Genomic DNA, 24,949 nt, shown 5'->3' with positions numbered 1-24,949 from the left:
AGCCTGCCTGACAGACTAGGACATCCTGTTATGATCTGAAACAGCTAACAGGCTCCAGTCACAGTGACTCTCGGCAGGCTACAGTGGGATTATCAAAGAATCTAAATTCAACTTTTTCTCCATTCCTATCTCCTCACCTCCTTCTCAAAACTATTGGAGGAGTGTGTCCTAAGTCTCTACACCCTTTTCTCCAATGGGGTGTGAGAATGAGGCGAGGAGAGAGGATGCAAGAAGTCCAAGAAAGATGAATTGAGAAAGAGCCCCTGATCGAGCCAGAAGGGGCCAGTATGGTTTATATCATCTGCTTACATCATGGCCAGGTAGGTCCTGAAGAAGTCCTGCAGGTGAACAAACTGTCGTAATCTGTCTCTGTTCCCCTCTACGTTCCTCCTTAATTCCCTCCATACCCCCAGGGCTCCCTGCACCTCCACCCCAAGAAAGGTCACTCTGTCTGGGCATAGCTCCTCCAGATAACCAGTCTGTCTCTGGAGATCCTCCACCTCTTCCTTCAGCACAGCATAATTCACCTACAGGGAACAATGACAACAGGTTGAATTATTATATGGATGGATGGAAGGAAGGAAGGAAGGATGGATGGATGGAAGGAAGGAAGGATGGATGGAAGAAAGGATGGAAGGAAGGATGGTTGGATGGATGGAAGGAAGGAAGGAAGGAAGGAAGGAAGGAAGGATGGATGGATGGAAGGAAGGAAGGATGGAAGGAAGGAAGGAAGGATGGATGGATGGATGGATGGAAGGAAGGAAGGAAGGAAGGAAGGAAGGAAGGAAGGAAGGATGGATGGATGGATGGATGGATGGAAGGAAGGAAGGATGGATGGATGGATGGATGGAAGGAAGGAAGGATGGATGGATGGATGGATGGAAGGAAGGAAGGAAGGATGGATGGATGGAAGGAAGGAAGGATGGAAGGAAGGAAGGAAGGAAGGATGGATGGATGGATGGATGGAAGGAAGGAAGGAAGGAAGGATGGATGGATGGAAGGAAGGAAGGAAGGATGGATGGATGGATGGATGGAAGGAAGGAAGGAAGGATGGATGGATGGAAGGAAGGAAGGATGGAAGGAAGGAAGGAAGGAAGGATGGATGGATGGATGGAAGGAAGGAAGGAAGAAGGAAGGAAGGAAGGAAGGAAGGAAGGAAGGAAGGAAGGAAGGAAGGAAGGATGGATGGATGGATGGATGGATGGATGGAAGGAAGGACGATGGATGGAAGGATGGATGGATGGATGGAAGGAAGGAAGGAAGGAAGGAAGGAAGGAAGGAAGGATGGATGGATGGATGGAACGAAGGAAGGAAGGAAGGAAGGAAGGAAGGAAGGATGGATGGAAGGAAGGATGGAAGGAAGGAAGGAAGGAAGGAAGGAAGGAAGGAAGGAAGGAAGGAAGGAAGGAAGGAAGGAAGGAAGGAAGGAAGGAAGGAAGGATAGATGGATGGATGGATGGATGGATGGACTGATGGACAGATGGATGGACGGATGGATGGACGGATGGATAGCCACGTGTGTGAGAGGTGTTATATAGACTTCTCAGTCTGGGGGGTACGGTATGAATGGAGAAGAACCATATGTTAGACATATTCAAGCCGTTCTGATGTTTCAATCTGAACCAGTAGTCAATAGCTGTGTAGTCTCGATTGGAGTGACACTTCATAATGTTTTTCTGTTAATCATGGTGGATGGCTGATCAATGACAGCACAGTTATTTCAGTATGTTAGATCCCATTTGGTCATGTTGTTTTCACTGGGTCCACATTCCAGACAGTGATGTGTGTGTTTTCAGTCTGGGGGTGTATGACTTATGTCAAACATACAGCTGTCTGGGCTGGACACACACACACCACCCAATAAACCTCCTACTCTTGTGACAGACACACCAACACACACACGCACACACCAACACACACACGCACACACACAACTCACACCAACACACACACCAACAACACACACGTACACACAAACACACACCCTTGGTGGACAATAAACTCTGTGTATAATGGCATGTTGTAATTCACATCCTTAATGGAACAGAAATCAGGGTTGGTTCTTGCTTGCTGATTGGCTCAATGGTCTCTGTGGGTCGGTGTGGTGAGAAACTCTGACACAACAGGAAACAGACAGCTTGTGAAACAAGATGAAGGGAGGAAGAGAGAGGAGGGAGGGCTTCCCTTGTTCCACAACAGCCATTGTATCCTATTACACAATGACCATTACCCAACACCAATGGAATATCAAGTTACGGTAAAGGAACTGGGTCAATTCCACAGCGTGTTTCAAGACCTGGAGTTTTCTGAAAGCCTCTACTTTGTTCCTTCAATGACAGAACAACAGGAAGTAGTTAGAGCGTTGAAGTGTCTTGATCCTCTAGTCCTCTAGTCCATCTAGGTGGTCTATCTGATCCTCTAGTCCCTCTAGTCCTCTGGTCCCTCTAATCCTCTAGTCCCTCTAGTCCCTCTAGGTGGTCTATCTGATCCTCTAGTCCTCTAGTCCTCTGGTCCCTCTAATCCTCTAGTCCCTCTAGTCCCTCTAGGTGGTCTATCTGATCCTCTAGTCCCTCTAGTCTTTCTAGGTGGTCTATCTGATCCTCTAGTCCCTCTAGTCCCTCTAGGTGGTCTATCTGATCCTCTAGTCCCTCTAGTCTTTCTAGGTGGTCTATCTGATCCTCTAGTCCCTCTAGTCCCTCTAGGTGGTCTATCTGATCCTCTAGTCCTCTAGTCCCTCTAGGTGGTCTATCTGATCCTCTAGTCCTCTAGTCCCTCTAGGTGGTCTATCTGATCCTCTAGTCCTCTAGTCCCTCTAGGTGGTCTATCTGATCCTCTAGTCCCTCTAGTCCTCTAGTCTTTCTAGGTGGTCTATCTGATCCTCTAGTCCTCTAGTCCCTCTAGGTGGTCTATCTGATCCTCTAGTCCTCTAGTCCCTCTAGGTGGTCTATCGGATCCTCTAGTCGTCTAGTCCCTCTAGGTGGTCTATCTGATCCTCTAGTCCTCTAGTCCCTCTAGTCCTTCTAGGTGGTCTATCTGATCCTCTAGTCCTCTAGTCCTCTAGTCCCTCTAGGTGGTCTATCTGATCCTCTAGTCCTCTAGTCCCTCTAGGTGGTCTATCTGATCCTCTAGTCTTCTAGTCCCTCTAGGTGGTCTATCTGATCCTCTAGTCCTCTAGTCCCTCTAGGTGGTCTATCTGATCCTCTAGTCCTCTAGTCCCTCTAGGTGGTCTATCTGATCCTTTAGTCCTCTAGTCCCTCTAGGTGGTCTATCTGATCCTCTAGTCCTCTAGTCCCTCTAGGTGGTCTATCTGATCCTCTAGTCCCTCTAGTCCCTCTCTGTGGTCTATCTGATCCTCTAGTCCTCTAGTCCCTCTAGGTGGTCTATCTGATCCTCTAGTCCTCTAGTCCCTCTAGGTGGTCTATCTGATCCTCTAGTCCTCTAGTCCCTCTAGGTGGTCTATCTGATCCTCTAGTCCTCTAGTCCCTCTAGGTGGTCTATCTGATCCTCTAGTCCTCTAGTCCCTCTAGGTGGTCTATCTGATCCTCTAGTCCTCTAGTCCCTCTAGGTGGTCTATCTGATCCTCTAGTCCTCTAGTCCTCTAGTCCCTCTAGGTGGTCTATCTGATCCTCTAGTCCTCTAGTCCCTCTAGGTGGTCTATCTGATCCTCTAGTCCTCTAGTCCCTCTAGGTGGTCTATCTGATCCTCTAGTCCTCTAGTCCCTCTAGGTGGTCTATCTGATCCTCTAGTCCCTCTAGTCCCTCTCTGTGGTCTATCTGATCCTCTAGTCCTCTAGTCCCTCTAGGTGGTCTATCTGATCCTCTAGTCCTCTAGTCCCTCTAGGTGGTCTATCTGATCCTCTAGTCCTCTAGTCCCTCTAGGTGGTCTATCTGATCCTCTAGTCCTCTAGTCCCTCTAGGTGGTCTATCTGATCCTCTAGTCCTCTAGTACTCTAGTCCCTCTAGGTGGTCTATCTGATCCTCTAGTCCTCTAGTCCCTCTAGGTGGTCTATCTGATCCTCTAGTCCTCTAGTCCTCTAGTCCCTCTAGGTGGTCTATCTGATCCTCTAGTCCTCTAGTCCCTCTAGGTGGTCTATCTGATCCTCTAGTCCTCTAGTCCCTCTAGGTGGTCTATCTGATCCTCTAGTCCTCTAGTCCCTCTAGGTGGTCTATCTGATCCTCTAGTCCTCTAGTCCCTCTAGGTGGTCTATCTGATCCTCTAGTCCTCTAGTCCCTCTAGGTGGTCTATCTGATCCTCTAGTCCCTCTAGTCCCTCTAGGTGGTATATCTGATCCTCTAGTCCCTCTAGGTGGTCTATCTGATCCTCTAGTCCTCTAGTCCCTCTAGGTGGTCTATCTGATCCTCTAGTCCTCTAGTCCCTCTAGGTGGTCTATCTGATCCTCTAGTCCTCTAGTCCCTCTAGGTGGTCTATCTGATCCTCTAGTCCTCTAGTCCCTCTAGGTGGTCTATCTGATCCTCTAGTCCTCTAGTCCATCTAGTCCCTCTAGGTGGTCTATCTGATCCTCTAGTCCTCTAGTCCCTCTAGGTGGTCTATCTGATCCTCTAGTCCCTCTAGTCCCTCTAGGTGGTCTATCTGATCCTCTAGTCCCTCTAGGTGGTCTATCTGATCCTCTAGTCCCTCTAGGTGGTCTATCTGATCCTCTAGTCCTCTAGTCCCTCTAGGTGGTCTATCTGATCCTCTAGTCCTCTAGTCCCTCTAGGTGGTCTATCTGATCCTCTAGTCCTCTAGTCCCTCTAGGTGGTCTATCTGATCCTCTAGTCCTCTAGTCCCTCTAGGTGGTCTATCTGATCCTCTAGTCCCTCTAGTCCCTCTAGGTGGTCTATCTGATCCTCTAGTCCTCTAGTCCCTCTAGGTGGTCTATCTTATCCTCTAGTCCTCTAGTCCTCTAGTCCCTCTAGGTGGTCTATCTGATCCTCTAGTCCTCTAGTGATTCTAGGTGGTCTATCTGATCCTCTAGTCCTCTAGTCCCTCTAGGTGGTCTATCTGATCCTCTAGTCCTCTAGTCCCTCTAGGTGGTCTATCTGATCCTCTAGTCCTCTAGTCCCTCTAGGTGGTCTATCTGATCCTCTAGTCCTCTAGTCCCTCTAGGTGGTCTATCTGATCCTCTAGTCCTCTAGTCCCTCTAGGTGGTCTATCTGATCCTCTAGTCCTCTAGTCCCTCTAGGTGGTCTATCTGATCCTCTAGTCCCTCTAGTCCCTCTAGGTGGTCTATCTGATCCTCTAGTCCTCTAGTCCCTCTAGGTGGTCTATCTTATCCTCTAGTCCTCTAGTCCTCTAGTCCCTCTAGGTGGTCTATCTGATCCTCTAGTCCTCTAGTCCCTCTAGGTGGTCTATCTGATCCTCTAGTCCTCTAGTCCCTCTAGGTGGTCTATCTGATCCTCTTGTCCTCTAGTCCTCTAGTCTCTCTAGGTGGTCTATCTGATCCTCTAGTCCTCTAGTCCTTCTAGGTGGTCTATCTGATCCTCTAGTCCTCTAGTCCCTCTAGGTGGTCTATCTGATCCTCTAGTCCTCTAGTCCTCTAGTCCTCTGGTCCCTCTTAGTCCCTCTAGTCCTCTGGTCCTCTAGTCCCTCTAGGTGGTCCTCTGTCCTCTAGTCCTCTAGTCCCTCTAGGTGGTCTATCTGATCCTCTAGTCCTCTAGTCCCTCTAGGTGGTCTATCTGATCCTCTAGTCCTCTAGTCCTCTAGTCCCTCTAGGTGGTCTATCTGATCCTCTAGTCCTCTAGTCCCTCTAGGTGGTCTATCTGATCCTCTAGTCCTCTAGTCCCTCTAGGTGGTCTATCTGATCCTCTAGTCCTCTAGTCCATCTAGGTGGTCCTGATCTCTAGGTGGTCTATCTGATCCTCTAGTCCTCTAGTCCCTCTAGGTGGTCTATCTGATCCTCTAGTCCTCTAGTCCCTCTAGGTGGTCTATCTGATCCTCTAGTCCTCTAGTCCTCTCTAGGTGGTCTATCTGATCCTCTAGTCCTCTAGTCCCTCTAGGTGGTCTATCTGATCCTCTAGTCCTCTAGTCCTCTAGGTGGTCTATCTGATCCTCTAGTCCACTAGTCCCTCTAGGTGGTCTATCTGATCCTCTAGTCCTCTAGTCCTGATCCTCTAGGTCCCTCTAGGTCTATCTGATCCTCTAGTCCTCTAGTCCCTCTAGGTGGTCTATCTGATCCTCTAGTCCTCTAGTCCCTCTAGGTGGTCTATCTGATCCTCTAGTCCTCTAGTCCTCTAGGTGGTCTATCTGATCCTCTAGTCCTCTAGTCCCTCTAGGTGGTCTATCTGATCCTCTAGTCCTCTAGTCCCTCTAGGTGGTCTATCTGATCCTCTAGTCCTCTAGTCCCTCTAGGTGGTCTATCTGATCCTCTAGTCCTCTAGTCCCTCTAGGTGGTCTATCTGATCCTCTAGTCCTCTAGTCCCTCTAGGTGGTCTATCTGATCCTCTAGTCCTCTAGTCCTCTAGTCCCTCTAGGTGGTCTATCTGATCCTCTAGTCCTCTAGTCCCTCTAGGTGGTCTATCTGATCCTCTAGTCCTCTAGTTCCTCTAGGTGGTCTATCTGATCCTCTAGTCCTCTAGTCCCTCTAGGTGGTCTATCTGATCCTCTAGTCCTCTAGTCCCTCTAGGTGGTCTATCTGATCCTCTAGTCCTCTAGTCCATCTAGTCCCTCTAGGTGGTCTATCTGATCCTCTAGTCCTCTAGTCCCTCTAGGTGGTCTATCTGATCCTCTAGTCCCTCTAGTCCCTCTAGGTGGTCTATCTGATCCTCTAGTCCTCTAGTCCCTCTAGGTGGTCTATCTGATCCTCTAGTCCTCTAGTCCCTCTAGGTGGTCTATCTGATCCTCTAGTCCTCTAGTCCCTCTAGGTGGTCTATCTGATCCTCTAGTCCTCTAGTCCCTCTAGGTGGTCTATCTGATCCTCTAGTCCTCTAGTCCCTCTAGGTGGTCTATCTGATCCTCTAGTCCTCTAGTCCCTCTAGGTGGTCTATCTGATCCTCTAGTCCTCTAGTCCCTCTAGGTGGTCTATCTGATCCTCTAGTCCTCTAGTCCCTCTAGGTGGTCTATCTGATCCTCTAGTCCTCTAGTCCTCTAGTCCCTCTAGGTGGTCTATCTGATCCTCTAGTCCTCTAGTCCCTCTAGGTGGTCTATCTGATCCTCTAGTCCTCTAGTCCCTCTAGGTGGTCTATCTGATCCTCTAGTCCTCTAGTCCTCTAGTCCCTCTAGGTGGTCTATCTGATCCTCTAGTCCTCTAGTCCTCTAGGTGGTCTATCTGATCCTCTAGTCCTCTAGTCCCTCTAGGTGGTCTATCTGATCCTCTAGTCCTCTAGTCCCTCTAGGTGGTCTATCTGATCCTCTAGTCCTCTAGTCCCTCTAGGTGGTCTATCTGATCCTCTAGTCCTCTAGTCCCTCTAGGTGGTCTATCTGATCCTCTAGTCCTCTAGTCCCTCTAGGTGGTCTATCTGATCCTCTAGTCCTCTAGGTGGTCTATCTGTCCTCTAGTCCTCTAGTCCCTCTAGGTGGTCTATCTGATCCTCTAGTCCTCTAGTCCTCTAGTCCTCTGGTCCCTCTAATCCTCTAGTCCCTCTAGTCCCTCTAGTCCTCTGGTCCTCTAGTCCCGCTATTCCTCTAGTCCCTCTAGACCTTTAGTCCTCTAGTCCTGCTAGTCCTCTAGTCCCTCTAGGTGGTCTATCTGATCCTCTCCTCCTCTAGTCCTCTGGTCCCTCTAATCCTCTAGTCCCTCTAGTCCCTCTAGGTGGTCTATCTGATCCTCTAGTCCTCTAGTCCCTCTAGGTGGTCTATCTGATCCTCTAGTCCTCTAGTCCCTCTAGGTGGTCTATCTGATCCTCTAGTCCTCTAGTCCCTCTAGGTGGTCTATCTGATCCTCTAGTCCTCTAGTCCCTCTAGGTGGTCTATCTGATCCTCTAGTCCTCTAGTCCCTCTAGGTGGTCTATCTGATCCTCTAGTCCTCTAGTCCCTCTAGGTGGTCTATCTGATCCTCTAGTCCTCTAGTCCCTCTAGGTGGTCTATCTGATCCTCTAGTCCTCTAGTCCCTCTAGGTGGTCTATCTGATCCTCTAGTCCTCTAGTCCCTCTAGGTGGTCTATCTTATCCTCTAGTCCTCTAGTCCTCTAGTCCATCTAGGTGGTCTATCTGATCCTCTAGTCCTCTAGTCCCTCTAGGTGGTCTATCTGATCCTCTAGTCCTCTAGTCCCTCTAGGTGGTCTATCTGATCCTCTAGTCCTCTAGTCCCTCTAGGTGGTCTATCTGATCCTCTAGTCCTCTAGTCCCTCTAGGTGGTCTATCTGATCCTCTAGTCCTCTAGTCCTCTAGGTGGTCTATCTGATCCTCTAGTCCTCTAGTCCCTCTAGGTGGTCTATCTGATCCTCTAGTCCTCTAGTCCTCTGGTCCCTCTAATCCTCTAGTCCCTCTAGTCCCTCTAGTCCTCTGTCCTCTAGTCCTCTAGTCCTCTAGTCCCTCTAGTCCCTCTAGGTGGTCTATCTGATCCTCTAGTCCTCTAGTCCCTCTAGGTGGTCTATCTGATCCTCTAGTCCTCTAGTCCCTCTAGGTGGTCTATCTGATCCTCTAGTCCTCTAGTCCCTCTATCTGATCCTCTGATCCTCTAGTCCTCTAGTCCCTCTCTAGGTGGTCTATCTGATCCTCTAGTCCTCTAGTCCTCTAGTCCTCTAGGTGGTCTATCTGATCCTCTAGTCCTCTAGTCCCTCTAGGTGGTCTATCTGATCCTCTAGTCCTCTAGTCCCTCTAGGTGGTCTATCTGATCCTCTAGTCCTCTAGGTGGTCTATCTGTTCCTCTAGTCCCCTAGTCCCTCTAGGTGGTCTATCTGATCCTCTAGTCCTCTAGTCCTCTAGTCCTCTGGTCCCTCTAATCCTCTAGTCCTCTAGTCCCTCTAGTCCTCTGGTCCTCTAGTCCCGCTATTCCTCTAGTCCCTCTAGACCTTTAGTCCTCTAGTCCCGCTAGTCCTCTAGTCCCTCTAGGTGGTCTATCTGATCCTCTAGTCCTCTAGTCCCTCTAGGTGGTCTATCTGATCCTCTAGTCCTCTAGTCCTCTAGGTCCTCTATCCTCTAGTCCTCTAGTCCCTCTAGGTGGTCTATCTGATCCTCTAGTCCTCTAGTCCCTCTAGGTGGTCTATCTGATCCTCTAGTCCTCTAGTCCCTCTAGGTGGTCTATCTGATCCTCTAGTCCTCTAGTCCCTCTAGGTGGTCTATCTGATCCTCTAGTCCTCTAGTCCTCTAGTCCCTCTAGGTGGTCTATCTGATCCTCTAGTCCTCTAGTCCCTCTAGGTGGTCTATCTGATCCTCTAGTCCTCTAGTCCCTCTAGGTGGTCTATCTGATCCTCTAGTCCTCTAGTCCCTCTAGGTGGTCTATCTGATCCTCTAGTCCTCTAGTCCCTCTAGGTGGTCTATCTGATCCTCTAGTCCTCTAGTCCCTCTAGGTGGTCTATCTCCTATCCTCTAGTCCTCTAGTCCTCTCCTCTAGGTGGTCTATCTGATCCTCTAGTCCTCTAGTCCCTCTAGGTGGTCTATCTGATCCTCTAGTCCTCTAGTCCCTCTAGGTGGTCTATCTGATCCTCTAGTCCTCTAGTCCCTCTAGGTGGTCTATCTGATCCTCTAGTCCTCTAGTCCCTCTAGGTGGTCTATCTGATCCTCTAGTCCTCTAGTCCCTCTAGGTGGTCTATCTGATCCTCTAGTCCCTCTAGTCCCTCTAGGTGGTCTATCTGATCCTCTAGTCCTCTAGTCCCTCTGGTCCCTCTAATCCTCTAGTCCCTCTAGTCCCTCTAGTCCTCTGGTCCTCTAGTCCCGTTAGTCCTCTAGTCCCTCTAGTCCCTCTAGGTGGTCTATCTGATCCTCTAGTCCTCTAGTCCCTCTAGGTGGTCTATCTGATCCTCTAGTCCTCTAGTCCCTCTAGGTGGTCTATCTGATCCTCTAGTCCCTCTAGGTGGTCTATCTGATCCTCTAGTCCTCTAGTCCCTCTAGGTGGTCTATCTGATCCTCTAGTCCTCTAGTCCTCTAGGTGGTCTATCTGATCCTCTAGTCCCCTAGTCCCTCTAGGTGGTCTATCTGATCCTCTAGTCCTCTAGTCCTCTAGTCCTCTAGGTGGTCTATCTGATCCTCTAGTCCTCTAGTCCTCTCCTCTAGTCCCTAGTGGCCTGTCTATCTGATCCTCTAGTCCCTCTAGTCCTCTAGTCCTCTAGTCCCGTCTATTCCTCTAGTCCCTCTCGACCTTTAGTCCTCTAGTCCTGCTAGTCCTCTAGTCCCTCTAGGTGGTCTATCTGATCCTCTAGTCCTCTAGTCCCTCTAGGTGCTCTATCTGATCCTCTAGTCCTCTAGTCCTCTAGGTGGTCCATCTGATCCTCTAGTCCTCTAGTCCCTCTAGGTGGTCTATCTGATCCTCTAGTCCTCTAGTCCCTCTAGGTGGTCTATCTGATCCTCTAGTCCTCTCCCTCTAGGTGGTCTAGTCCCTCTAGGTCCCTCTATCTGATCCTCTAGTCCTCTCCTCTAGGTCCCTCTAGTCCTCTAGTCCCTCTAGGTGGTCTATCTGATCCTCTAGTCCTCTAGTCCCTCTAGGTGGTCTATCTGATCCTCTAGTCCTCTAGTCCTCTAGTCCCTCTAGGTGGTCTATCTGATCCTCTAGTCCTCTAGTCCTTCTAGGTGGTCTATCTGATCCTCTAGTCCTCTAGTCCCTCTAGGTGGTCTATCTGATCCTCTAGTCCTCTAGTCCCTCTAGGTGGTCTATCTGATCCTCTAGTCCTCTAGTCCTCTAGTCCCTCTAGGTGGTCTATCTGATCCTCTAGTCCTCTAGTCCTCTAGTCCTCTGGTCCCTCTATCCTCTCTAGTCCCCTAGTCCTCTAGTCCTATCTGATCCTCTAGTCCTCTAGTCCCTCTAGGTGGTCTATCTGATCCTCTAGTCCTCTAGTCCCTCTAGGTGGTCTATCTGATCCTCTAGTCCTCTAGTCCTCTAGGTGGTCTATCCCTCTAGTCCTCTAGTCCTCTAGGTCTGATCCTCTAGTCCTCTAGTCCCTCTAGGTGGTCTATCTGATCCTCTAGTCCTCTAGTCCCTCTAGGTGGTCTATCTGATCCTCTAGTCCTCTAGTCCCTCTAGGTGGTCTATCTGATCCTCTAGTCCTCTAGTCCTCTAGTCCTCTGGTCCCTCTAATCCTCTAGTCCTCTAGTCCCTCTAGGTGGTCTATCTGATCCTCTAGTCCTCTAGTCCCTCTAGGTGGTCTATCTGATCCTCTAGTCCTCTAGTCCCTCTAGGTGGTCTATCTGATCCTCTAGTCCTCTAGTCCCTCTAGGTGGTCTATCTGATCCTCTAGTCCTCTAGTCCCTCTAGGTGGTCTATCTGATCCTCTAGTCCTCTAGTCCCTCTAGGTGGTCTATCTGATCCTCTAGTCCTCTAGTCCCTCTAGTCCTCTGGTCCTCTAGTCCCGCTATGCCTCTAGTCCCTCTAGGTGGTCTATCTGATCCTCTAGTCCTCTAGTCCCTCTAGGTGGTCTATCTGATCCTCTAGTCCTCTAGTCCCCTCTAGGTGGTCTATCCCTCTAGTCCTCTAGTCCTCTAGGTGGTCTATCTGATCCTCTAGTCCTCTAGTCCCTCTAGGTGGTCCTATCTGATCCTCTAGTCCTCTAGTCCTCTAGGTGGTCTATCTGATCCTCTAGTCCTCTAGTCCTCTAGTCCTCTAGGTCCCCTCTAGTCCTCTAGTCCCTCTAGGTCCTCTAGTCCTCTGGTCCTCTAGTCCCTCTGGTGGTCTAGTCCTCTAGTCCTCTAGTCCCTCTAGGTGGTCTATCTGATCCTCTAGTCCTCTAGTCCCTCTAGGTGGTCTATCTGATCCTCCAGTCCTCTAGTCCCTCTAGGTGGTCTATCTGATCCTCTAGTCCTCTAGTCCTCTAGTCCCTCTAGGTGGTCTATCTGATCCTCTAGTCCTCTAGTCCTTCTAGGTGGTCTATCTGATCCTCTAGTCCCCTAGTCCCTCTAGGTGGTATATCTGATCCTCTAGTCCTCTAGTCCTCTGGTCCCTCTTATCCTCTAGTCCCTCTAGTCCTCTGGTCCTCTATTCCCTCTAGACCTTTAGTCCTCTAGTCCCTCTAGTCCTCTGGTCCTCTAGTCCCGCTATTCCTCTAGTCCCTCTAGACCTTTAGTCCTCTAGTCCCGCTAGTCCTCTAGTCCCTCTAGGTGGTCTATCTGATCCTCTAGTCCTCTAGTCCCTCTAGGTGGTCTATCTGATCCTCTAGTCCTCTAGTCCTCTAGTCCTCTGGTCCTCTAATCCTCTAGTCCCTCTAGTCCCTCTAGGTGCTCTATCTGATCCTCTAGTCCTCTAGTCCCTCTAGGTGGTCTATCTGATCCTCTAGTCCTCTAGTCCCTCTAGGTGGTCTATCTGATCCTCTAGTCCCTCTAGGTGGCTATCTGCTCCTCTAGTCCTCTAGTCCCTCTAGGTGGTCTATCTGATCGTCTAGTCCTCTAGTCCCTCTAGGTGTTCTATCTGATCCTCTAGTCCTCTAGTCCTCTAGTCCCTCTAGGTGGTCTATCTGATCCTCTAGTCCTCTAGTCCCTCTAGGTGGTCTATCTGATCCTCTAGTCCTCTAGTCCCTCTAGGTGGTCTATCTGATCCTCTAGTCCTCTAGTCCCTCTAGGTGGTCTATCTGATCCTCTAGTCCTCTAGTCCTCTAGTCCCTCTAGGTGGTCTATCTGATCCTCTAGTCCTCTAGTCCTCTAGTCCTCTGGTCCCTCTAATCCTCTAGTCCCTCTAGTCCCTCTAGGTGCTCTATCTGATCCTCTAGTCCTCTAGTCCCTCTAGGTGGTCTATCTGATCCTCTAGTCCTCTAGTCCCTCTAGGTGGTCTATCTGATCCTCTAGTCCTCTAGTCCCTCTAGGTGGTCTATCTGATCCTCTAGTCCTCTAGTCCTCTAGTCCTCTGGTGGTCCTCTGGTCCTCTAGTCCTCTAGGTCTAGGTCCTCTATCTATCTGATCCTCTAGTCCTCTAGTCCCTCTAGGTGGTCTATCTGATCCTCTAGTCCTCTAGTCCTCTAGGTGGTCTATCTGATCCTCTCCTCTAGTCCTCTGGTCCTCTAGTCCCGTTAGTCCTCTAGTCCCTCTAGGTGGTCTATCTGATCCTCTAGTCCTCTAGTCCCTCTAGGTGGTCTATCTGATCCTCTAGTCCTCTAGTCCTCTAGTCCCTCTAGGTGGTCTATCTGATCCTCTAGTCCTCTAGTCCCTCTAGGTGGTCTATCTGATCCTCTAGTCCTCTAGTCCCTCTAGGTGGTCTATCTGATCCTCTAGTCCTCTAGTCCCTCTAGGTGGTCTATCTGATCCTCTAGTCCTCTAGTCCTCTAGTCCTCTGGTCCCTCTAATCCTCTAGTCCCTCTAGTCCCTCTAGGTGCTCTATCTGATCCTCTAGTCCTCTAGTCCCTCTAGGTCTAGTCCTCTAGTCCTCTAGGTGGTCTATCCTCCTCTAGTCCTCTAGTCCCTCTAGGTGGTCTATCTGATCCTCTAGTCCTCTAGTCCTCTAGGTGGTCTATCTGTCCTCTAGTCCTCTAGTCCCTCTAGGTGGTCTATCTGATCCTCTAGTCCTCTAGTCCCTCTAGGTGGTCTATCTGATCCTCTAGTCCTCTAGTCCTCTCTAGGTCCCTCTATCTGATCCCTCTAGTCCTCTAGTCCTCTGATCCTCTAGTCCCTCTAGACCTTTAGTCCTCTAGTCCCGCTAGTCCTCTAGTCCCTCTAGGTGGTCTATCTGATCCTCTAGTCCTCTAGTCCCTCTAGGTGGTCTATCTGCTCCTCTAGTCCTCTAGTCCCTCTAGGTGGTCAATCTGATCCTCTAGTCCTCTAGTCCCTCTAGGTGGTCTATCTGATCCTCTAGTCCTCTAGTCCTCTAGTCCCTCTAGGTGGTCTATCTGATCCTCTAGTCCTCTAGTCCCTCTAGGTGGTCTATCTGATCCTCTCTAGTCCTCTAGTCCTCTAGGTGGTCTATCTGATCCTCTAGTCCTCTAGTCCCTCTAGGTGGTCTATCTGAGCCTCTAGTCCTCTAGTCCCTCTAGGTGGTCATATCTGATCCTCTAGTCCTCTAGTCCCTCTAGGTGGTCTATCTGATCCTCTAGTCCTCTAGTCCCTCTAGGTGGTCTATCTGATCCTCTAGTCCTCTAGTCCCTCTAGGTGGTCTATCTGATCCTCTAGTCCTCTAGTCCTCTAGTCCTCTGGTCCCTCTAATCCTCTAGTCCCTCTAGTCCCTCTAGTCCTCTGGTCCTCTAGTCCCTCTAGACCTTTAGTCCTCTAGTCCCGCTAGTCCTCTAGTCCCTCTAGGTGGTCTATCTGATCCTCTAGTCCTCTAGTCCCTCTAGGTGGTCTATCTGATCCTCTAGTCCTCTAGTCCTCTGGTCCCTCTAATCCTCTAGTCCCTCTAGTCCCTCTAGGTGCTCTATCTGATCCTCTAGTCCTCTAGTCCCTCTAGGTGGTCTATCTGATCCTCTAGTCCTCTAGTCCCTCTAGGTGGTCTATCTGATCCTCTAGTCCTCTAGTCCCTCTAGGTGGTCTATCTGATCCTCTAGTCCTCTAGTCCTCTAGTCCCTCTAGGTGGTCTATCTGATCCTCTAGTCCTCTAGTCCCTCTAGGTGGTCTATCTGATCCTCTAGTCCTCTAGTCCCTCTAGGTGGTCTATCTGATCCTCTAGTCCTCTAGTCCCTCTAGGTGGTCTATCTGATCCTCTAGTCCCTCTAGTCCTCTAGTCCCTCTAGGTGGTCTATCTGATCCTCTAGTCCTCTAGTCCTCTAGTCCTCTAGTCCCTCTAATCCTCTAGTCCTCTAGTCCCTCTAGGTGGTCTATCTGATCCTCTAGTCCTCTAGTCCCTCTAGGTGGTCTATCTGATCCTCTAGTCCTCTAGTCCCTCTAGGTGGTCTATCTGATCCTCTAGTCCTCTAGTCCCTCTAGGTGGTCTATCTGATCCTCTAGTCCTCTAGTCCCTCTAGGTGGTCTATCTGATCCTCTAGTCCTCTAGTCCTCTAGGTGGTCTATCTGATCCTCTAGTCCTCTAGTCCTCTAGGTGGTCTATCTCTCCTCTCCTCTAGTCCTCCTCTAGTCCTCTAGTCCCTCTAGGTGGTCTATCTGATCCTCTAGTCCTCTAGTCCCTCTAGGTGGTCTATCTGATCCTCTAGTCCTCTAGTCCCTCTCTAGGTGGTCTATCTGATCCTCTAGTCCTCTAGTCCCTCTAGGTGGTCTATCTGATCCTCTAGTCCTCTAGTCCCTCCTAGGTGGTCTATCTGATCCTCTAGTCCTCTAGTCCCTCTAGGTGGTCTATCTGATCCTCTAGTCCTCTAGTCCTCTAGTCCCTCTAGGTGGTCTATCTGATCCTCTAGTCCTCTAGTCCTCTAGTCCTCTGGTCCCTCTAATCCTCTAGTCCCTCTAGTCCCTCTAGGTGCTCTATCTGATCCTCTAGTCCTCTAGTCCCTCTAGGTGGTCTATCTGATCCTCTAGTCCTCTAGTCCCTCTAGGTGGTCTATCTGATCCTCTAGTCCTCTAGTCCCTCTAGGTGGTCTATCTGATCCTCTAGTCCTCTAGTCCCTCTAGGTGGTCTATCTGATCCTCTAGTCCTCTAGTCCCTCTAGGTGGTCTATCTGATCCTCTAGTCCTCTAGTCCTCTGGTCTATCTGAGTCCTCTAGTCCTCTGGTGGTCTCTGATCCTCTAGTCCTCTAGTCCCTCTAGGTGGTCTATCTGATCCTCTAGTCCTCTAGTCCCTCTCTAGGTGGTCTATCTGATCCTCTAGTCCTCTAGTCCCTCTAGGTGGTCTATCTGATCCTCTAGTCCTCTAGTCCTCTAGGTGGTCTATCTGATCCTCTAGTCCTCTAGTCCCTCTAGGTGGTCTATCTGATCCTCTAGTCCTCTAGTCCCTCTAGGTGGTCTATCTGATCCTCTAGTCCTCTAGTCCCTCTAGTCCTCTGGTCCCTCTAATCCTCTAGTCCTCTAGTCCCTCTAGGTGGTCTATCTGATCCTCTAGTCCTCTAGTCCCTCTAGGTGGTCTATCTGATCCTCTAGTCCTCTAGTCCCTCTAGGTGGTCTATCTGATCCTCTAGTCCTCTAGTCCCTCTAGGTGGTCTATCTGATCCTCTAGTCCTCTAGTCCCTCTAGGTGGTCTATCTGATCCTCTAGTCCTCTAGTCCTTCTAGGTGGTCTATCTGATCCTCTAGTCCCCTAGTCCCTCTAGGTGGTATATCTGATCCTCTAGTCCTCTAGTCCTCTAGTCCCGCTATTCCTCTAGTCCCTCTAGACCTTTAGTCCTCTAGTCCCGCTAGTCCTCTAGTCCCTCTAGGTGGTCTATCTGATCCTCTAGTCCTCTAGTCCCTCTAGGTGCTCTATCTGATCCTATAGTCCTCTAGTCCCTCTAGGTGGTCTATCTGCTCCTCTAGTCCTCTAGTCCCTCTAGGTGGTCTATCTGATCCTCTAGGTGGTCTATCTGATCCTCTAGTCCTCTAGTCCTCTAGGTGGTATATCTGATCCTCTAGTCCTCTAGTCCCTCTAGGTGGTCTATCTGATCCTCTAGTCCTCTAGTCCCTCTAGGTGGTCTATCTGATCCTCTAGTCCTCTAGTCCCTCTAGGTGGTCTATCTGATCCTCTAGTCCTCTAGTCCTCTAGTCCCTCTAGTCTATCTGATCCTCTAGTCCTCTAGTCCTCTAGTCCTCTATCTGTCCTCTAGTCCTCTAGTCCTCTAGTCCCTCTAGGTGGTCTATCTGATCTCTATCCTCTAGTCCTCTCTAGTCCCTCTAGGTGGTCTATCTGATCCTCTAGTCCTCTAGTCCCTCTAGGTGGTCTATCTGATCCTCTAGTCCTCTAGTCCCTCTAGGTGGTCTATCTGATCCTCTAGTCCTCTAGTCCTCTAGTCCTCTGGTCCTCTAGTCCTCTAGTCCCTCTAGGTGGTCTATCTGATCCTCTAGTCCTCTAGTCCTCTAGGTGGTCTATCTGATCCTCTAGTCCTCTAGTCCCTCTAGGTGGTCTATCTGATCCTCTAGGTCCTCCTCTAGTCCTCTCCTCTAGGTGGTCTATCTGATCCTCTAGTCCTCTAGTCCCTCTGGTCTAGGTGGTCTATCTGATCCTCTAGTCCTCTAGTCCCTCTAGGTGGTCTATCTGATCCTCTAGTCCTCTAGTCCCTCTAGGTGGTCTATCTGATCCTCTAGTCCTCTAGTCCTCTCTGGTCCTATCTGATCCTCTAGTCCTCTAGTCCCTCTAGGTGGTCTATCTGATCCTCTAGTCCTCTAGTCCCTCTAGGTGGTCTATCTGATCCTCTAGTCCTCTAGTCCCTCTAGGTGGTCTATCTGATCCTCTAGTCCTCCTCTAGTCCTCTGAGTCCTCTAGGTGGTCTATCTGATCCTCTAGTCCTCTAGTCCTCTAGTCCTCTGGTCCCCTCTAGTCCTCTAGTCCCTCTAGGTGGTCTATCTGATCCTCTAGTCCTCTCCCTCTAGTCCTCTAGTCCCTCTAGGTGGTCTATCTGATCCTCTAGTCCTCTAGTCCCTCTAGGTGGTCTATCTGATCCTCTAGTCCTCTAGTCCCTCTAGGTGGTCTATCTGATCCTCTAGTCCTCTAGTCCTCTAGGTGGTCTATCTGATCCTCTAGTCCTCTAGTCCCTCTAGGTGGTCTAGTCCTCTAGTCCTCTAGTCCCTCTAGGTGGTCTATCTGATCCTCTAGTCCCTCTAGTCCCTCTAGGTGGTCTCTATCTGATCCTCTAGTCCTCTAGTCCTCTAGTCCTGATCCTCTAGTCCTCTGTCCCTCTAGTCCCTCTAGTCCCTCTAGGTGGTCTATCTGATCCTCTAGTCCTCTAGTCCCTCTAGGTGGTCTATCTGATCCCCTCTAGGTCTAGTCCTCTAGTCCTCTAGTCCCTCTAGGTGGTCTATCTGATCCTCTAGTCCTCTAGTCCCTCTAGGTGGTCTATCTGATCCTCTAGTCCTCTAGTCCTCTAGGTGGTCTATCTGATCCTCTAGTCCTCTAGTCCCTCTAGGTGGTCTATCTGATCCTCCTCCTCTAGTCCCTCTAGTCCTCTCTAGTCCCTCTAGGTGGTCTATCTGATCCTCTAGTCCTCTAGTCCCTCTAGGTGGTCTCTGATCCTCTAGTCCTCTAGTCCCTCTAGTCCTCTGTCTATCTGATCCTCTAGTCCTCTAGTCCCTCTAGGTGGTCTATCTGATCCTCTAGTCCTCTAGTCCCTCTAGGTGGTCTATCTGATCCTCTAGTCCTCTAGTCCCTCTAGGTGGTCTATCTGATCCTCTAGTCCTCTAGTCCCTCTAGGTGGTCTATCTGATCCTCTAGTCCTCTAGTCCCTCTAGGTGGTCTATCTGATCCTCTAGTCCTCTAGTCCCTCTAGGTGGTCTATCTGATCCTCTAGTCCTCTAGTCCCTCTAGGTGGTCTATCTGATCCTCTAGTCCTCTAGTCCTCTAGGTGGTCCTATCTGATCCTCTCTAGTCCTCTAGGTGGTTAGTCCCTCTAGTCCTCTAGTCCTCTAGGTGGTCTATCTGATCCTCTAGTCCTCTAGTCCCTCTAGGTGGTCTATCTGATCCTCTAGTCCTCTAGTCCTCTAGGTGGTCTATCTGATCCTCTAGTCCTCTAGTCCCCCTCTAGGTGGTCTATCTGATCCTCTAGTCCTCTAGTCCCTCTAGGTGGTCTATCTGATCCTCTAGTCCTCTAGTCCCTCTAGGTGGTCTATCTGATCCTCTAGTCCTCTAGTCCCTCTAGGTGGTCTATCTGATCCTCTAGTCCTCTAGTCCCTCTAGGTCCTGATCCTCTAGTCCTCTAGTCCTCTAGGTGGTCTATCTGATAGATCCTCTAGTCCTCTAGTCCCTCTAGGTGGTCTATCTGATCCTCTAGTCCTCTAGTCCCTCTAGGTGGTCTATCTGATCCTCTAGTCCTCTAGTCCTCTCCTCTGGTCCTCTAATCCTCTAGTCCTCTGGTCCCTCTAGTCCTCTGGTCCTGATCCTCTAGTCCTCTCTCTAGGTGGTCTATCCTTAGTCCTCTAGTCCTCTAGGTGGTCTATCTGATCCTCTAGTCCTCTAGTCCTCTAGGTGGTCTATCTGATCCTCTAGTCCTCTAGTCCTCTAGGTGGTCTATCTGATCCTCTAGTCCTCTAGTCCTCTAGGTGGTCCCTCTAATCCTCTAGTCCCTCTAGTCCCTCTAGGTGCTCTCCTCTAGTCCTCTAGTCCTCTAGGTGGTCTATCTGATCCTCTAGTCCTCTAGTCCCTCTAGGTGGTCTATCTGATCCTCTAGTCCTCTAGTCCCTCTAGGTGGTCTATCTGATCCTCCTCTAGTCCTCTAGTCCTCTAGGTGGTCTATCTGATCCTCTAGTCCTCTAGTCCTCTAGGTGGTCTATCTGATCCTCTAGTCCTCTAGTCCCTCTAGGTGGTCTATCTGATCCTCTAGTCCTCTAGTCCTCTCTAGGTGGTCTATCCTCTCTAGATCCTCTAGTCCTCTAGTCCCTCTAGGTGGTCTATCTGATCCTCTAGTCCTCTAGTCCCTCTAGGTGGTCTATCTGATCCTCTAGTCCTCTAGTCCTCTAGTCCCTCTAGGTGGTCTATCTGATCCTCTAGTCCTCTAGTCCTCTAGTCCTCTGGTCCCTCTAATCCTCTAGTCCCTCTAGTCCCTCTAGGTGCTCTATCTGATCCTCTAGTCCTCTAGTCCCTCTAGGTGGTCTATCTGATCCTCTAGTCCTCTAGTCCCTCTAGGTGGTCTATCTGATCCTCTAGTCCTCTAGTCCCTCTAGGTGGTCTATCTGATCCTCTAGTCCTCTAGTCCCTCTAGGTGGTCTATCTGATCCTCTAGTCCTCTAGTCCCTCTAGGTGGTCTATCTGATCCTCTCGTCCTCTAGTCCTCTAGTCCTCTGGTCCCTCTAATCCTCTAGTCCCTCTAGTCCCTCTAGGTGCTCTATCTGATCCTCTAGTCCTCTAGTCCCTCTAGGTGGTCTATCTGATCCTCTAGTCCTCTAGTCCCTCTAGGTGGTCTATCTGATCCTCTAGTCCTCTAGTCCCTCTAGGTGGTCTATCTGATCCTCTAGTCCTCTAGTCCCTCTAGGTGGTCTATCTGATCCTCTAGTCCTCTAGTCCTCTAGGTGGTCTATCTGATCCTCTAGTCCTCTAGTCCCTCTAGGTGGTCTATCTGATCCTCTAGTCCTCTAGTCCCTCTAGGTGGTCTATCTGATCCTCTAGTCCTCTAGTCCCTCTAGGTGGTCTATCTGATCCTCTAGTCCTCTAGTCCCTCTAGGTGGTCTATCTGATCCTCTAGTCCTCTAGTCCCTCTAGGTGGTCTATCTGATCCTCTAGTCCTCTAGTCCCTCTAGGTGGTCTATCTGATCCCTAGTCCTCTAGTCCTCTAGTCCTCTGTCCTCTAGGTCTATCTGATCCTCTAGTCCTCTAGTCCTCTAGGTGGTCTATCTGATCCTCTAGTCCTCTAGTCCCTCTAGGTGGTCTATCTGATCCTCTAGTCCTCTAGTCCCTCTAGGTGGTCTATCTGATCCTCTAGTCCTCTAGTCCCTCTAGGTGGTCTATCTGATCCTCTAGTCCTCTAGTCCCTCTAGGTGGTCTATCTGATCCTCTAGTCCTCTAGTCCCTCTAGGTGGTCTATCTGATCCTCTAGTCCTCTAGTCCCTCTAGGTGGTCTATCTGATCCTCTAGTCCTCTAGTCCTCTAGTCCTCTAGGTCTAGTCCTGGTGGTCTCTAGTCCTCTAGTCCTCCTCTAGTCCTCTAGTCCTCTAGTCCCTCTAGGTGGTCTATCTGATCCTCTAGTCCTCTAGTCCCTCTAGGTGGTCTATCTGATCCTCTAGTCCTCTAGTCCCTCTAGGTGGTCTATCTGATCCTCTAGTCCTCTAGTCCTCTAGTCCCTCTAGGTGGTCTATCTGATCCTCTAGTCCTCTAGTCCTTCTAGGTGGTCTATCTGATCCTCTAGTCCTCTAGTCCCTCTAGGTGGTCTATCTGATCCTCTAGTCCTCTAGTCCTCTAGGTGGTCTATCTGATCCTCTAGTCCTCTAGTCCCTCTAGGTGGTCTATCTGATCCTCTAGTCCTCTAGTCCCTCTAGGTGGTCTATCTGATCCTCTAGTCCTCTAGTCCCTCTAGGTGGTCTATCTGATCCTCTAGTCCTCTAGTCCTCTAGTCCTCTGGTCCCTCTAATCCTCTAGTCCTCTAGTCCCTCTAGGTGGTCCTCTCTATCCCTCTAGATCCCTCTAGTCCTCCTCTAGTCCCTCTAGGTGGTCTATCTGATCCTCTAGTCCTCTAGTCCCTCTAGGTGGTCTATCTGATCCTCTATCCTCTAGTCCTCTAGTCCTCTCTAGTCTGGTCCTCTAATCCTCTAGTCCCTCTAGTCCTCTAGGTGGTCTATCTGATCCTCTAGTCCTCTAGTCCCTCTAGGTGGTCTATCTGATCCTCTAGTCCTCTAGTCCCTCTAGGTGGTCTATCTGATCCTCTAGTCCTCTAGTCCCTCTAGGTGGTCTATCTGATCCTCTAGTCCTCTAGTCCCTCTAGGTGGTCTATCTGATCTGAGTCCTCTAGTCCTCTAGTCCCTCTAGGTGGTCTATCTGATCCTCTAGTCCTCTAGTCCCTCTAGGTGGTCTATCTGATCCTCTAGTCCTCTAGTCCTCTAGGTGGTCTATCTGATCCTCTAGTCCTCTAGTCCCTCTAGGTGGTCTATCTGATCCTCTAGTCCTCTAGTCCCTCTAGGTGGTCTATCTGATCCTCTAGTCCTCTAGTCCCTCTAGGTGGTCTATCTGATCCTCTAGTCCTCTAGTCCTCTAGTCCTCTGGTCCTCTCCTCTATCCCTCTAGTCCTCTAGTCCTCTAGTCCCTCTAGGTGGTCTATCTGATCCTGCTAGTCCTCTATCCTCTAGTCCTCTAGTCCTCTAGGTGGTCTATCTGATCCTCTAGTCCTCTAGTCCCTCTAGGTGGTCTATCTGATCCTCTAGTCCTCTAGTCCCTCTAGGTGGTCTATCTGATCCTCTAGTCCTCTAGTCCCTCTAGGTGGTCTATCTGATCCTCTAGTCCTCTAGTCCTCTAGGTGGTCTATCTGATCCTCCTCTAGTCCTCTAGGTGGTCTAGTCCTCTAGTCCTCTAGTCCTCCCTCTATCTGATCCTCTCTATCCTCTAGTCCTCTAGTCCCTCTAGGTGGTCTATCTGATCCTCTAGTCCTCTAGTCCTCTAGGTGGTCTATCTGATCCTCTAGTCCTCTAGTCCCTCTAGGTGGTCTATCTGATCCTCTAGTCCTCTAGTCCCTCTAGGTGGTCTATCTGATCCTCTAGTCCTCTAGTCCTCTAGTCCCTGATCCTCTAGTCCCTCTCTAGGTGGTCTATCTGATCCTCTAGTCCTCTAGTCCTGATCCTCTCTAGGTGGTCTATCTGATCCTCTAGTCCTCTAGTCCTCTAGGTGGTCTATCTGATCCTCTAGTCCTCTAGTCCCTCTAGGTGGTCTATCTGATCCTCTAGTCCTCTAGTCCCTCTAGGTGGTCTATCTGATCCTCTAGTCCTCTAGTCCTCTAGTCCCTCTAGGTGGTCTATCTGATCCTCTAGTCCTCTAGTCCTCTGGTCTCTCTGATCCTCTAGTCCTCTAGTCCCTCTAGGTGGTCTATCTGATCCTCTAGTCCTCTAGTCCCTCTAGGTGGTCTATCTGATCCTCTAGTCCTCTAGTCCCTCTAGGTGGTCTATCTGATCCTCTAGTCCTCTAGTCCCTCTAGGTGGTCTATCTGATCCTCTAGTCCTCTAGTCCCTCTAGGTGGTCTATCTGATCCTCTAGTCCTCTAGTCCCTCTAGGTGGTCTATCTGATCCTCTAGTCCTCTAGTCCTCTAGTCCTCTGGTCCCTCTACCTAGTCCTCTACTCCTCTAGTCCCTCTAGGTGGTCTATCTGATCCTCTAGTCCTCTAGTCCCTCTAGGTGGTCTATCTGATCCTCTAGTCCTCTAGTCCCTCTAGGTGGTCTATCTGATCCTCTAGTCCTCTAGTCCCTCTAGGTGGTCCTGATCCTCTAGTCCTCTAGGTGGTCTATCTGCTCCTCTAGACCCTCTCGTCCTCTTGTCCATCTAGGTGGTCTATCTGATCCTCTAGTCCTCTAGTCCATCTAGGTGGTCTATCTGATCCTCTAGTCCATCTAGGTGGTCTATCTGATCCTCTAGTCCTCTAGTCCTCTAGTCCTTGTAGGTGGTCTATCTGCTCCTCTAGTCCCTCTACACCTCTTGTCCCTCTAGTCCTCTAGTCCTTCTAGGTGGTCTATCTGCTCCTCTAGTCCCTCTAGGTGGTCTATCTGCTCCTCTTGTCCCTCTACACCTCTTGTCCCTCTAGTCCTCTAGTCCTTCTAGGTGGTCTATCTGATCCCCTAGTCCTTCTAGGTGGTCTATCTGCTCCTCTAGTCCTCTAGGCCTCTAGTCCCTCTAGTCCATCTAGTCCTCTAGTCCTCTAGTCCTCTCGTCCCTCTAGTCCCTCTAGTCCTCTAGTCCCTCTAGGTGGTCTATCTGATCCTCTAGTCCTCTAGTCCCTCTAGGTGGTCTATCTGATCCTCTAGTCCTCTAGTCCTCTAGGTCCTGATCCTCTAGTCCTCTAGTCCTCTAGGTCCTCTATCCTCTGGTCCTCTAGTCCTCTGGTCCCCCTATCTGAGTCCTCTAGGTGGTCTATCTGATCCTCTAGTCCTCTAGTCCCTCTAGGTGCTCTATCTGATCCTATAGTCCTCTAGTTCCTCTAGGTGGTCTATCTGCTCCTCTAGTCCTCTAGTCCCTCTAGGTGGTCTATCTGATCCTCTAGGTGGTCTATCTGATCCTCTAGTCCTCTAGTCCTCTAGTCCCTCTAGGTGGTCTATCTGATCCTCTAGTCCTCTAGTCCCTCTAGGTGGTCTATCTGATCCTCTAGTCCTCTAGTCCCTCTAGGTGGTCTATCTGATCCTCTAGTCCTCTAGTCCCTCTAGGTGGTCTATCTGATCCTCTAGTCCTCTAGTCCCTCTAGGTGGTCTATCTGATCCTCTAGTCCTCTAGTCCTCTAGTCCTCTCTAGTCCTCTAGTCCCTCTAGGTGGTCTATCTGATCCTCTAGTCCTCTAGTCCCTCTAGGTGGTCTATCTGATCCTCTAGTCCTCTAGTCCCTCTAGGTGCTCTATCTGATCCTATAGTCCTCTAGTCCCTCTAGGTGGTCTATCTGCTCCTCTAGTCCTCTAGTCCTCTAGGTGGTCTATCTGATCCTCTAGTCCTCTAGTCCTCTAGGTGGTCTATCTGATCCTCTAGTCCTCTAGTCCTCTAGGTGGTCTATCTGATCCTCTAGTCCTCTAGTCCTCTAGGTGGTCTATCTGATCCTCTAGTCCTCTAGTCCCTCTAGGTGGTCTATCTGATCCTCTAGTCCTCCCCTCTCCTCTAGTCCTCTAGTCCTCTGGTCCTCTAGTCCTCTAGTCCTCTAGTCCTATCTCTAGATCCTCTAGTCCTCTAGTCCCTCTAGGTGGTCTATCTGATCCTCTAGTCCTCTAGTCCCTCTAGGTGGTCTATCTGATCCTCTAGTCCTCTAGTCCTCTAGGTGGTCTATCTGATCCTCTAGTCCTCTAGTCCCTCTAGGTGGTCTATCTGATCCTCTAGTCCTCTAGTCCCTCTAGGTGGTCTATCTGATCCTCTAGTCCTCTAGTCCTCTCTAGGTGGTCTATCTGATCCTCTAGTCCTCTAGTCCTCTAGGTGGTCTATCTGATCCTCTAGTCCTCTAGTCCTCTAGTCCTGATCCTCTAGTCCTCTAGTCCCTAGTCCTCTTGGTGGTCTATCCCTCTATCCTCTAGTCCCTCTAGTCCCTCTAGGTGGTCTATCTCTAGACCTTTAGTCCTCTAGTCCCGCTAGTCCTCTAGTCCCTCTAGGTGGTCTATCTGATCCTCTAGTCCTCTAGTCCCTCTAGGTGGTCTATCTGATCCTCTAGTCCTCTAGTCCCTCTAGGTGGTCTATCTGATCCTCTAGTCCTCTAGTCCCTCTAGGTGGTCTATCTGATC

General features: G+C 50.0%; 1 protein-coding gene and 1 long non-coding RNA gene across 11 annotated transcripts in view; one reads left to right on the top strand and one right to left on the bottom strand.

Moving 5' to 3' along the window:
* LOC118380944 (uncharacterized) overlaps positions 1–1,000 on the bottom strand; it is a 31,216-nt gene extending 30,216 nt beyond the window's left edge. The window contains exon 1 of the mRNA XM_052507815.1: positions 310–1,000. Within this exon, the coding sequence (XP_052363775.1) occupies positions 310–314 (5 nt within the window). The 5' untranslated portion in view covers positions 315–1,000. The remainder of the gene's footprint in view (positions 1–309) is intronic.
* A 2,014-nt stretch (positions 1,001–3,014) lies between these two features.
* Positions 3,015–23,972, top strand: LOC127923760 (uncharacterized). 10 transcript variants are annotated; one of them, XR_008115291.1, is made up of 6 exons: positions 3,514–3,649; positions 4,001–4,084; positions 6,034–6,071; positions 6,975–7,218; positions 12,527–12,686; positions 13,106–13,302. It is a non-coding gene; the product is annotated as an uncharacterized LOC127923760 (long non-coding RNA). The 10 variants fall into 10 exon arrangements; XR_008115293.1 differs by lacking the exons at positions 3,514–3,649; positions 4,001–4,084 and adding an exon at positions 3,015–3,108; XR_008115292.1 differs by lacking the exon at positions 4,001–4,084 and having other exon boundaries at positions 3,505–3,649.
* The last annotated feature ends 977 nt before the right edge of the window (positions 23,973–24,949 follow it).

The sequence above is a fragment of the Oncorhynchus keta genome, unplaced genomic scaffold, assembly GCF_023373465.1.
Source record: "Oncorhynchus keta strain PuntledgeMale-10-30-2019 unplaced genomic scaffold, Oket_V2 Un_contig_318_pilon_pilon, whole genome shotgun sequence".
In the NCBI taxonomy this organism is placed as follows: Eukaryota; Metazoa; Chordata; class Actinopteri; order Salmoniformes; family Salmonidae; genus Oncorhynchus; species Oncorhynchus keta.
The sequence above is the reverse complement of the archived record's forward strand: the minus strand, read 5'-3'. Positions and strand labels throughout refer to the sequence as shown.